Below are 12244 nucleotides of genomic sequence, written 5' to 3'. Positions count from 1 at the left end.
CGAGCCACCGCCCCCCGCGCGCTCACGTCGCGCGCCGGCCCCTGCCCGCGGCGGGCGCGCGGTGCGCCGGGGGCGGGGCCTGGGGCCGGTCCTCGCGCTAGCGGCGCGGTGCACGCCGGGACGCGCAGTGCCCGGGAGCCGGCGGCGCGCTCCGGCCCGGCCGACGGAGGGAGCGCGAACTCCACTTCCCAGAGCCGCGCGGCCGCCCGGCGCGGGTGACGCTTCGCGCTCCGATTGGCCGCTGTTCCGAGGGGGTGTGGCGTGCGCACGCGGTAGCAGCTGTCCTGTTGCGACAGAAGGAAAGCGCGGACCAGCCGGTGCGGGCCGGGCGGGCGGTGCGGGCTGGGCCTGGCGGCGCGGCGGGGGAGGAGGAGTGGGCCGGACCGCACCGGGTTAGGCAGCGAGGCGCGGGCAGCCTAGCGGGGGGGCAGGCGGGCAGCCCTCGGCCGGGCCCGGCGGCGCCGCGTGCTTCGGGGCTGGGGCGGGCGGCGGGCGGCGCGCGGGGCGGGGCGGGGCGAGGCGAGGCGACCCGGTGCGGGCCGGATCGGCGCGGCCTAACGGCGCCTGTCGCACCTCCGCCGCAGCCCCTCCGCCGCGCCATGCCCTCGGACCTGGCCAAGAAGAAGGCGGCCAAGAAGAAGGAGGCAGCCAAGGCCCGGCAGCGGCCGCGCCGGGCCCCGGAGGAGAACGGCGATGCCGGGACGGAGCCGCAGGAGGTCCGGCCCCCGGAGGCCAACGGAACGCCGCTGCCAGGTGAGTCAGTCCCGCTGCGCCGTCGGGTGCCTGGCTTGTGTCCGTGTGCCCCGGTGCACCCGGCAGGACGCCCTCAGTGGGGGTCAGCCCGGCAGCCACACGTGTTCCAGTGTTGGGAGTGTCCAGCCAGGGCCGGTTTGTGGACGGGACTCCACACATTTGGTTGTGCCTGCGGCATAGTAAACCGGGATATTTGTTCCTCTTCGGATGAAATACCTCGTGGGCATGGGCTTGTGCTGACCTGGGCCTACCATTAGGGCCACTCTCTCTCTTTTGAGCCAGTAGGGCACTACAGCGATTTGTGGTGGCTCTACGTAAACTGTGCAGGTGAAGGATTCCCTGGGCCGTTGCTTGAGGCTTGCAGGGTAAAGATAGAGCGTGCTGATGGTGTCTTTTCCCTCTCAAGCAGGTACCGTCCCAATCTTCCGGTACTTGATGCCGAGACCTGTTTCTTTTTTGTTGTTGGTTTGAGGGGTTTTTTTTCCCTGCTGCAGGCACCACTGTAGTGTCTGAATTCTTACTGTTCTTACTGATACGACCCTCTGGTCATCTGTTTCTCTGGGACATACCTGGTGTGCAGAAACTAAGAGCCTGGCTATCTTAATGAAAGAGACTTTGTCAGCAAAGAGCTGTTGACCTCCCTAAAGGAAACAGGCAAAGTAAAGCTCACAGAGAGAGAGGTTTGGGTTTTTTTTTGTCCTGACTTTAGCCCACCTGGTAACCCACAGACTTTTGGGCACACAGGTTTTTTCAGGCTCAGCCCACAGTGCATTGTTTTAACAGACACTCGGTGTGTCACATAGGGACCTAGGGCAGCCAAAGGCACGGGGGTCAGGAGAGGAAGGCGAAGGGGCCCGTCTCCCGAGGACCCCGCTCTTTGCCAGCGCCCCTGTGGTCCCCGGGCACGCTCCTGAGCGCCGGTGCTGGCGGCGCCTGTGCCGGGCTGGCGGGCTCGGACCACAGGCAGGGCCCTGCCAATGCCTGAACGCGACTTTGGCCCTCTCACCGCAGGCTGGCGGCTGGCGCGGGCGGCTCGGGTGTCCGCTGCGGCGGGGCGACCCTGGGCCCCGGCCCGCACCGGCACCGGGCGGGGACTCGGCGCCCGCCCGGACAGAGCCGGCCAATCGCCATCCGCTCCCACGGCTCATTTGCATACCGCCTTCCTATTGGTGAAGCCTGGGGAGCCGCGGCGCCGGGGCCGGGCCTTGGGCTCCCAGCGCTGCCGCTCGCTCGGGGCCGGGGCCGGTGGCTCGGGTTGCTGAAGAGCCGTGGTGGTGAGCAGGCGTTGGGAGTCAAGGGGAGGCTGGTAAGTCAGTGCAGACATCAGAGGACAGGTTATGTGGGTAGGTACGTGTATATTTCTCGTTGGCAGTTCCCTGTGAGATAATTGCACTTCAAGGATAAAACTGCCTTGCCCCTCTTTTCATTCATCTGGTTTGCTTGTTTATGTAACTGGTCTACCTGCGCTGCCTGTGCTTTCAAAGGGGGTTCTATGTCAGTGAAGTTTACATTTATTGCTCCTTTTTGGCTAAGGTGCGTTTGCCTTGGTGATAATAGTGATTTTGCCAGGAGTGCTAGATGTTGACGGCCAGAGTGCTATCCCTCACTGGCCTGAACATGAACAGCCTGAACACCAGGTCTCTGCTCTGAGCAGCCGGAGTATTGCTGACATCCTCAGTGCCATTTTCTTCTTCAAATGGCAGTGTCTCACCAAGGACTGAAAATTTGACTGTAACTCGAGGCTGCAACAGAAGATCAGCATGACAGAAAGATTTGCTTATACTGTAGGAGGAAAGGAAGAGGGAAGCATGCATATGGACATATTAGCTTCTCAGAAAATGGTAGGGCCTATTGCAATGCTGGCTGCTTCTTTCCTGCTCTCAGCTTTCCCTTTGTTTATTTTCTAGCCAAGTTTTCTTTTGGCCAGCCCTTTCCTTAAGCTTGCAAGCAATACTTTGTAAGTTCTCTTCCCATCCCCAGTCCTTCCTGCAGTGAGGGTTAGTCCCATCATACTTGGATAACAGAGAGCAGGTGGAAGTTCCTGTTAGAGCATATATATCCATCTGCTAAGCTGAAAAGCTGAGTGTCATTGCATCTGGGCCTCCTCAACATTTCTGTAGAAATGGGGACATGGGAGTTGTTTTTGTGGTCTTGGGCCTATTGGTACAGGGGCTTCCCTTGTATTTGTAAATCAGTAACACTTCTCATCTGTCTCTGCATATAGAGGTGGATGCTCTTACAAAGGAGCTGGAGGACTTTGAATTAAAGAAAGCTGCTGCCCGGGCTGTGACAGGAGTGCTGGCCTCCCATCCCAACAGCACTGATGTGCACATCATTAACCTCTCGCTGACCTTCCACGGCCAGGAGCTGCTGAGTGATACAAAACTCGAGCTGAACTCCGGGAGGCGCTACGGCCTGATTGGACTCAATGGGATTGGTAAGCTGTGGGGCACAGTGATGTGGGCTTCTTGGAGCTCAGTGAAGAGTCTGTGCTGCTGAGAAGCTGGACAGATGCAGGTGGTAAATGCTGGAAACCAGAAAGAAAGAAGGCTGTTAGACAGACATGGCTGGGACACGGCAGTTTCCGTTCTCCCATCTCCCCACCCAGGAAGAGGAATTGCTAGAACAGCTGGTAGAAGTATGAGGTTGCATTCTGGCTTTGGACTGTGCATTTGAACTTGTTTCTGTGGAGAGTTGGGTGAGATGTCTGAGATCTGTGAATCTGTCCAATTCCTGTTTGCAGGACTTGTTTTGCAGTGTCAATAAACCCAATGCTGATGCTATTGGTCAAAGAACTTGCACAGTATGGAGGAGTAGGGAGTGTGTGGTTTGCCCTGAATGGGAAAACAACTGTACAGTCCCTGGAGAAGGTGACGCTGTACATGGAGAGGTGCAGAATATGGGTTTAATTGAAGAAGAGCTAGTAAAAGTGACCAGCTGGTTTAACTTTCAGGAAAACACTTAGGTTCTCTAGTGATGAGTGCATTACTTTCCTCTATGTTAGAAGTCTTTAGAGTCTCGGGTCCTAGTAACAGATGTCAGACCTGATTAGACAGCAGAAAGTATACAGCAGAGATAAAGTTCTCTGAATCTGGGCTAGGGCTGAACTGCAAAGCTCTTTCCAAAGAGCTCTCGTGTCTTAATCCTGTCCTTGGGGTAGTGAGCCTTAGCTGGGAGGGCAGCCTGTCTCAGTGAGGCAGCAGGCTCTGCTGTGTCTCTAATTCTTCTGGCCTCTTGGGCAAGACATTCCCAAGGATTTTTTGGGGTTGGAAAGGGAGGGAATCAATGGGATCTGACTGCATCTCATCCATTTCTCTGTAACATTGTATCTCGCTGAATCCAACAATTAATTGTGGAGTGTCTGTCTGCACACAGGGAAATCCATGCTTTTGTCAGCTATTGGGAAACGAGAAGTGCCCATCCCAGAGCATATTGACATCTATCACCTGACCCGAGAGATGCCTCCCAGTGACAAGACCCCTCTACAGTGTGTGATGGAGGTGGATACAGAGAGGGCCATGTTAGAACGAGAGGCGGAACGTCTGGCTCATGAAGATGGTAAAGCTTCTCGGAGTCCCTGTGGACAAGGGGCGTTTCCTCCATTTCCCTCCCCACCGAAGAAAAAGTCTTATTTGGGTTCCTTGGTAGAGTTTTTACATGTTATGGTACTTATTTCCCCCCGCTGCCCTGTACTAGTTGAGAAGTCCTGTGGGATATCACTTCTTTGGATGAAATTATTCTGTGCAGCTTCTTAAGAAGTGTCTCAGGCTTGGGAATGGAGGGGGCTGAATAGTGGTAAAGCAGATGGACTATGAGCTTTCCCAGCAGTATAGAGGTGCGGCTGAGAGCCCTTTATTGGTAGAAGTGCTGACAGGCAGGCTCTCTTTCAGCGGAGTGTGAGAAACTCTTGGAGTTATATGAACGTCTGGAGGAGCTGGATGCTGACAAGGCAGAAGCACGGGCCTCGCGTATCCTTCACGGCTTGGGGTTCACGCCAGCCATGCAGAGGAAGAAGCTGAAGGACTTTAGTGGTGGCTGGCGAATGAGGGTGGCTCTTGCTAGGTGAGTGATATACTGTCTGCTGCCTCCTGGGAGAAGGTCTGCCTGCTCCTGACTCTGCAGAGCCACATACACTGTTCTAAGAACTCAGAGCAGAGCTGAGAGGCTTTAGGTGACCTGCATTTACCCTACGCTGTCATCTCCCCTCTCCTTTCAGAGCCCTCTTCATTCGGCCTTTCATGCTGCTGCTAGATGAGCCCACAAATCACCTTGACCTGGATGCCTGTGTGTGGCTGGAGGAAGAGCTGAAAACGTAAGCATGAAGGAGTTTACTGCTTCTATGGGTTGTGCTTTTCTGCTGGAACATCTTGTCAGCTTGTGATCAAGTGCTACAGGAATAACTGTCTCTAGTTCTTGTGGCTACATAACTATATTGCAGTACCAGTGATACCTTCTTGTGCTTGCTGCTGCATGTATCTACAGAAGGGTTCTTGACGCAAGGGTAATGAATTCAAGACGAGCCCCTGTCTTTCCCTCACTGAAGAAATGAGAAATGCTGGTCTGTACTCCCCAGTTAAAGCTACTTCCTTGAAAGCCAGGGGCAGCCCTGGCAGCCAGTGTACCAGCACCATGGTCTGTACCAGTAGTGTGAGCTTTCCAGACGTGGCTTCCAGCTCTTCTTTCTTCATATTGTTCCTCTGTTTTCACAGAACTGTAGTATCTGAGTGTGTCAGTTGGCTCTTGTTCTGGTATGTCAGGTGACTTTTTTTGTTAACAAAGGTAAAATGTTAAGGCTTAAAGCAAAAAGCTTAGGAATAGTTATGAAGCTTAGGCTATTTGGCTTGTGCATTAAAAGGACTGTATTGTGAGAAGGGCTTTTCATTTGCAGAGGTTTTTCCATCAGCTTTGTCAGTTGAGCCTTTTGCATGCTTGCTTTAGAAGTCGGATGTTTTAGGAAAGTAATTTGAACCTCTCTTTTTGGGAGGCTTTAACCAATCATTTTTCAGATTTGGAGCGGAGACAGGGTAGTGTACCTAACAGATGGTAGTCTGTACCAATGTGAAAGTCAGTAGCAAAGGTTGAAACTTCTTAGAAGCGTGATGCCAGTGGAATCGGTTGCATCAGTAGCACTAGTCTTCTACCACGTGGGTAGCCAGCTCTTGACTCTTTGTGAAGACTGTCTTGTGGTGAAGAGTGTTTTAACACAATGAAAGGTGTTTGCAGTATTTGCTTACTGCAGCTGGTTGTAGCTGCTTTACTCCACATTTCCCAAAGCATCTGCAAAGCTGTTATCTTTTTGTTCTTAATCCGGTTGCAGGCAAGAGAGAGATCTGGTGCATGTAAATCCTTTGTGACCATCAGGGCCAATGAGCAAGAATTCTTTCCTAGCTTAGTCTCTTATAACTTGTGGTGCCACAGGTTCAAGCGGATCCTTGTGTTGATATCCCACTCCCAAGACTTCTTGAATGGTGTCTGCACCAACATAATCCACATGCACAACCGCAAACTGAAGTACTACACGGTGAGTAAATGGTGCCCTGCTTAACCGTCAAAAACAGAGGAGCTGTTCTCTGGGGCATGCCTGATGTTCTGTGGTCTTTTTCTAGGGAAATTATGATCAGTATGTAAAGACTCGCTTGGAACTAGAAGAAAATCAAATGAAGCGATTCCACTGGGAGCAAGATCAGATTGCCCATATGAAGGTATCTGCCTAACTGCATGAACATCTTTCTATCCATGCTGGTGGGCATCCCTGCACCTCCTCAGTACTCAAAAGAGTGGCTTTTGGCTAACTCTGCGTTTTGTTGCAGAATTACATTGCACGATTTGGTCACGGTAGTGCGAAGCTGGCCAGGCAAGCTCAGAGCAAGGAGAAGACCCTTCAAAAAATGATGGCTTCTGGCTTGACAGAGAGAGTCGTGAATGATAAGGTAGGATCAGACATGGGATTACATCTAGAGATCAGTATTGGAAGCATGGGCTAGGTAAGTAGAATGATCTTTAGCTGACAGCAGGAATGGCTGACACAGCTGGGAGCAAGAATGGTATACCCTTCCTGATGCCAAGGATGACTGTACTGAAGATAGTGTGATGCTGAAGAGTGGAAAGAGGAGGAGTAGTTTTCTAGTGGAGAGAAGGGGATTTGTCATGTCAATAAGGTTATTTTGCAGACACAGAAATCAGAAATGTATGTCTAAGGGTTGGAGAAGATGGGGGAGGATGCTCAGAGCAACTCCTACGTGTTTGAAGAGTATAAGCCACGATTTGTTTCAAGGGGAAAGAAATAGGGACTTATTAGCCAGCAGATGAGTTTGCAAGCGACTAATCAGAATAAATCTGTGAGTGAGTTGCTAGAGGGGCTCATAAAAAGTCACAGTCTGGTGCCTTGGTCTACAGATGATGTTTGTGGTGAGGCATGGTTATACCAGAATAACTGGTTTGTCTTGTGCGCCAGAGTGTCTAACAAGTGAATATTCTGTGTTAACAGACTTTGTCATTCTATTTTCCGCCCTGTGGGAAAATCCCCCCTCCTGTCATCATGGTGCAGAATGTCAGCTTCAAATACACCAAGGATGGGGTGAGTATGGAGAGTGTGCACGGGCTGTATGGAGATTGCTTGTATCCCTGCCGTGTTTGGGAGTGTGAGGCTTTTGGCTAAGCTTTCTGATCAGGCTGCAGCATATGACTGGTGGATCAAACTAGTCTTGGCAGTGTTAATGCTGAGTCTGCTGAGGACAGAGCTTTACAGGTGCAGCGTGGAGGTTCTGAGTAGTAGTGGAAAGGCATAATATGTGTCATGATTTTTGTGATTTGCAGCCATGGATCTATAATAACCTGGAGTTTGGGATCGACCTGGATACCCGTGTAGCTCTTGTTGGACCCAATGGAGCCGGAAAGTCAACACTGCTGAAACTGCTCACAGGAGAGGTATGCTCCCTGCATTGTCTGCCCTGTTCTGGACCTTTATTCTTGGGGTAGTCTTCAACGAAGCTGCACTTATTTGCCAGAGCACCCCAATCAGGCCTTGGAAATCCTAAGGTCTTGCTGCAATATAAGGCTTTTTCTCTCGTGTTATCTGTTCAGGCTGCCTCCTCTGTGCCAGAGCGGAGATGCCCGGATTCTGTATTTCTGGCATACAGCAAAAGGAGGGATTTCCTGGTGAAATGCTTTTATCTTTTCTAGCTGCTGCCCACAGATGGGATGATTCGCAAGCACTCACATGTGAAGATCGGTAGATACCACCAGGTACTCCCTACAGCAGCCACCGGGGACATGAAATGCTGAGGAAAAAGCTGTCAGGAATGAGGAATCTTGCCCCTCTATTTCTGCTTCTAAGGCCCCTCCCACTGCTGCCCTTCTGTGCGTGGAGATGGGGGAAGGAACTGTTCCATTGGCTGAATGGGCTCTAGCAAATGTTCTTACCCTGAAAAGAGGCTTGCTGTGGTCCTTTCTGTTTGGCTCTTGCCTTTTATGGGAGAGATGGTTGCCTTGTGCTTGGTGGTGGACAAGCCTGCTATTCTGAAACAGCACTCCTACTCCTGAAATGGAGACTCCTTCCATAATAGTTCAGCACAGTGGCTATGCTGTGAGTGGGGTTATTGGCTCTTGTGTTCTGCTCCTCAGCTGGTACCAGAGGGGTGTAAGGGGGGAAGTACTTTTGGCCATGAAGTGAGTGGCCTGCAGAGCCTGAAGCTGACTTTTCTTCTCTGTCAGCACTTGCAAGAGCAGTTGGACTTAGACCTCTCACCCCTGGAGTACATGCTGAAATGCTACCCAGAGATCAAGGAGAAGGAGGAGATGAGAAAAATCATTGGCAGATATGGTCTGACTGGGAAGCAGCAGGTGGGTATGGAGCTGTTGAGGTTTGCTTTTTGCTCATTAGGGAAGTAGAGCTGCTGCGTTTTCTGTTGCTCTACTGATGTCTGACAGTGTGATGCAGTATGCAGCATCAAAATGCTTTTTCCATCTCTGCCTTTGAAGTTGGAGGGAAAAAAACCCTCATGGCTCATAGGAACTTTCTTTGTATTGCAGCGATGTGTGGGTTGGAATGGGTGACTTCCTCAGAATCCAGGTGAAGAGAAGACAAGTTGTAGCATAGTGCTAGACTCGAGCATATTTTAATTGTTACTTGAACTAGTTTGCTTGTCTCATCTATTACTGAGATGAATACCAGGCAGAAATGCTAGAACACATTCTCAACTAGGAGCGGGGACCACTTGGCTCAACCTAGAGGGTAGGATCACCCATGGTGCTCTAAGTAAACATGACATGCTTCTGTACATCACTTGTCACATGTATGACAGGAGTCGTCCTCTTCACTGCACTTTACATTGTTCTTCCCCATTTGTCACTCCAGAAGTTGAGAGTAGTTTTATGGTTGTGTCAGGATGCAATGAACACTAATCAGACCTCAGTTAACTATCATTTGAAACCTTTAACACAAGCTGGGTCTTGCTATGGACACTCCTTCTTCAGAAGCCCCTAGAATTCCCTTGTTCTGCTGGTGAGAGAAGCTTAGTTCAGGTATAAGACTGACTAAACTTTGTCCTCTTGTGTCATGGAGCTGCTGGAAACACAGTGTGAGATCTGAATGTTTTGTTGTCAGGGTGGCAGTCTGTTCGCAGCTCTGCAGGGAAACTTACAGTGTCTGTGTTTGTCAGGTGAGCCCCATTAGGAACCTCTCTGATGGGCAGAAGTGCCGTGTGTGCTTTGCCTGGCTGGCCTGGCAGAATCCCCACATGCTTTTCCTGGATGAGCCCACCAACCACTTGGACATAGAAACAATAGATGCTCTGGCAGATGCTATCAATGAATTTGAAGGAGGAATGATGCTCGTCAGCCATGACTTCAGACTCATCCAACAGGTAAAAAGAGTAGTGAATTTTGTCAGAGCACCTTTCTAACACTTTAAGTAGTTAAAACAAGGTGTTTTCAACTGACTGGCTCTTACTCATCCCAAAAAGATGTGTGAGTGAAAAAAATCACTGGACACGATTCCTTCGCCATGTTCACATGAAACAATTACTAAGCTAGCCTAGGAAAACATTAGGTACTTGAAAAAAACCAACCAAACAAAAAAAACCCACCACAACAACTAGAAGAGAAGAATAAGTTAAATGGAAATCATGACACACTGTGGAGGCCTTAACTAGATTTTTTTTAAATCATACTGGAGTAATTATAGCATGGTTTTTTATCACTCAGACTGCACAGGCGAAGGAAGTTGCACCACGTACACACAGATGTCAAGTGCTGGTTTATCAGCTATAGCTTTGTCTGCAAGTTCAGGTATAATTTTACTTTTCAGTGCGTTATATCCAAGTAGTTCAGGTCAAGAACTACCTTTCCCCCCCCCCCTTCAATTTAGCAGGAAAGGCTTTTTTTTTTTTGTGTCCATGAACAAAAAAAGAAATGTTAAGGGGTCAAGGATTTTTAGTTCTAAAATCTTGTATAAATTATGCAGAAAACACTAGGTAAGATATTTCCCTGCAGGTATTTTTCTTTGGTAGTTGAAGTGTGAAAGTTGTTAAACTCTTTTCTTACCAGACTTCAGAGAGTAGATTTTGGTTAATTTTATGATTATAAAATGCCATACTGTAAATCTCTCCTCCTCTTCCATGTGTGCTTGCTTCCAGGTTGCACAGGAGATCTGGGTCTGTGAGAAGCAGACAATCACAAAGTGGCAAGGTGACATACTCGCCTATAAGGAACATCTCAAGTCCAAGCTGGTGGATGAGGATCTGCAGCTCACCAAAAAGACCCACAATGTGTGAGCTCCAGAGCAGTCGGTCAGGTGCTCTCTGTGGAGACTGACAGTGGCCAATGTGACTCACCCATCTGCCGACTGGAATGGGACTCTGCTGCTATCTCTGTGGCTGTGTTCTAGGATTGCTGCAATACTGCTTCCCCTTGACTTGCCTTGCACCTCTGTATCTGGACGGATCTCTTCTCTCCTGATCTGGCTACGTTTGGGCAACCATTTCTGTATTTAGATGATGTCCCATCTGAGCCAGGCCTTGGAATCTAATGGTCTGGGGTCATGGCAGTGGCAGTTAGGGTGTCTGAGCTGCAGCGATACAGAAGTGGAGACCCCAGCCCAGCTTCTCCTGCCTCTTCCTTCCCAATTTCTGCTTCAGTTTAGATACTTCACTTCAAACTCCTCTGGCCTTGGTTTGTTTTTAACTATTATTTAACAGTGTAATTAACAGATCTGCCTGAGAATCCATCAGTCAATAAAGAGGGAAGAACAGTCTTGTCTTGTCTTGTGAGCTGTCGTAATGACTAGGGCATGCTGGGGCAAATCGGCTAGGACTGAACTTTGAGTAAGGATGCAGAGCCCTTTCTTCTGGGGTGAAAGTTCAGTTCTTCAGTACTACCAGTGTTACGACCAGAACTTGTGGGATACATGAAGTGGTGAATACTGAGCAGTGATGAGTAGGATCCTCACACCTGGAAAACCTCTGCTGATCCACAGAATGAATGCTGGGTTTTCCAGTTAGTGACAGAAGGGGGAGCGAGCCAAGCCACGCATGCTTTTTTTTTTTATTTTTTTGGACTATGAATTAGTTACTTGTTCCTTGCAGGTTTAACTAAAAAAGGCTCAGCAGCTAAAGTTAGTTTAACACTTACTTTGTTGTTAATAAAAAATGTTTAGAAAATTTGGTGTTTAAACCTCACCTGGTGCCACAGAATAAAATAATTTTTTCATGTATTTTTAAAACAATTAAAAGGTACTAAAGAAAAAGGTAGAAAATCAAACCAAATAGTTTCTTAGTGGCATTTTGAACTGTTTCAGCTAGGGCTTTCCTGGTCATGCACAAAAGCAAAACTATATCTAGATAAATTATGAGAATTGCACCTCAGTTGCTAGGATGGTCATTTCTGTGAAAGAAGTGGCCTAGAGCCTCTACACCATTACTCTTGCTTGTAGTCTAAAAGTGAGGTTGGCTTTAACACAGCCAGAAGTGGCAGATATTACACCCAAGTGCGGGATTATGGGATTCCCTTGTCTTTGTGTTGTGATTCAGTCCATATACTACAAAAATAGCACAAGGGTGAGTCAAGCCCAGCACGCAGCTTCCAGAATGGACAACCGCTAGCACGTGCAATCTAGGGAAGCAGATGGTAATTCCCCAATTCTGGGAGTTGAAATTTGACTATACTGACCAGTGGATGAGCCTCCACTCTTGCTATGTAATGGCTCCCTGTGCTTAATGTTGAGTGACCAGTCGCTGCTCCTTGTCCCCCAAAGGGCTTCCTTCTAACTAAACATTTTGTCGGAAGAAACAAGCTGTGTGTTTATAACTGCTGGTGCCGGACACAGCTGCAGTTGTGGAGAGGTGCGACAGATAACAGCTCCTTTATGACGAGAGAGCCTTTGTGTGCTATGACTGGTGGAAAACAGTTCCAGTTGCAGTGAACGGCCTCCCCCGACACAGAGATCTTGACTATTTACAGCTCTGTAAATCGGTGGGTGGAATGCGCATCAGAG

General features: G+C 49.5%; 1 protein-coding gene across 2 annotated transcripts; it reads left to right on the top strand.

Annotated features, from left to right (window-relative positions):
• Positions 1 to 119: 119 nt before the first annotated feature.
• On the top strand, positions 120 to 11005 carry ABCF2 (ATP binding cassette subfamily F member 2). 2 transcript variants are annotated; one of them, XM_054814321.1, is made up of 15 exons: positions 120 to 317; positions 585 to 753; positions 2978 to 3190; positions 4129 to 4311; positions 4644 to 4815; positions 4970 to 5065; positions 6172 to 6274; positions 6360 to 6455; positions 6564 to 6683; positions 7241 to 7330; positions 7570 to 7680; positions 7936 to 7998; positions 8467 to 8595; positions 9414 to 9617; positions 10389 to 11005. In XM_054814321.1, the coding sequence occupies exons 2-15, from the start codon at positions 600 to 602 to the stop codon at positions 10524 to 10526; spliced, it is 1872 nt and encodes a 623-aa protein (XP_054670296.1). In that variant the 5' UTR covers positions 120 to 317; positions 585 to 599; the 3' UTR covers positions 10527 to 11005. The 2 variants fall into 2 exon arrangements, with proteins under 2 accessions (XP_054670296.1, XP_054670297.1); XM_054814322.1 differs by having other exon boundaries at positions 282 to 392.
• The last annotated feature ends 1239 nt before the right edge of the window (positions 11006 to 12244 follow it).

Source organism: Grus americana, chromosome 2 (genome assembly GCF_028858705.1).
Source record: "Grus americana isolate bGruAme1 chromosome 2, bGruAme1.mat, whole genome shotgun sequence".
NCBI lineage: Eukaryota > Metazoa > Chordata > Aves > Gruiformes > Gruidae > Grus > Grus americana.
Note: the sequence above shows the minus strand (reverse complement) of the source record. Positions and strands in the feature narration are given on the sequence as shown.

Coding starts and splice junctions, on each gene's coding strand:
- ABCF2 (XM_054814321.1), top strand. CDS start 600: ATGCCCTCGGACCTGGCCAAGAAGAAGGCGGCCAAGAAGAAGGAGGCA. Junction 6,456..6,563: donor ATCAGATTGCCCATATGAAG/GTATCTGCCTAA, acceptor GTTTTGTTGCAG/AATTACATTGCACGATTTGG. Junction 7,331..7,569: donor TCAAATACACCAAGGATGGG/GTGAGTATGGAG, acceptor TGTGATTTGCAG/CCATGGATCTATAATAACCT.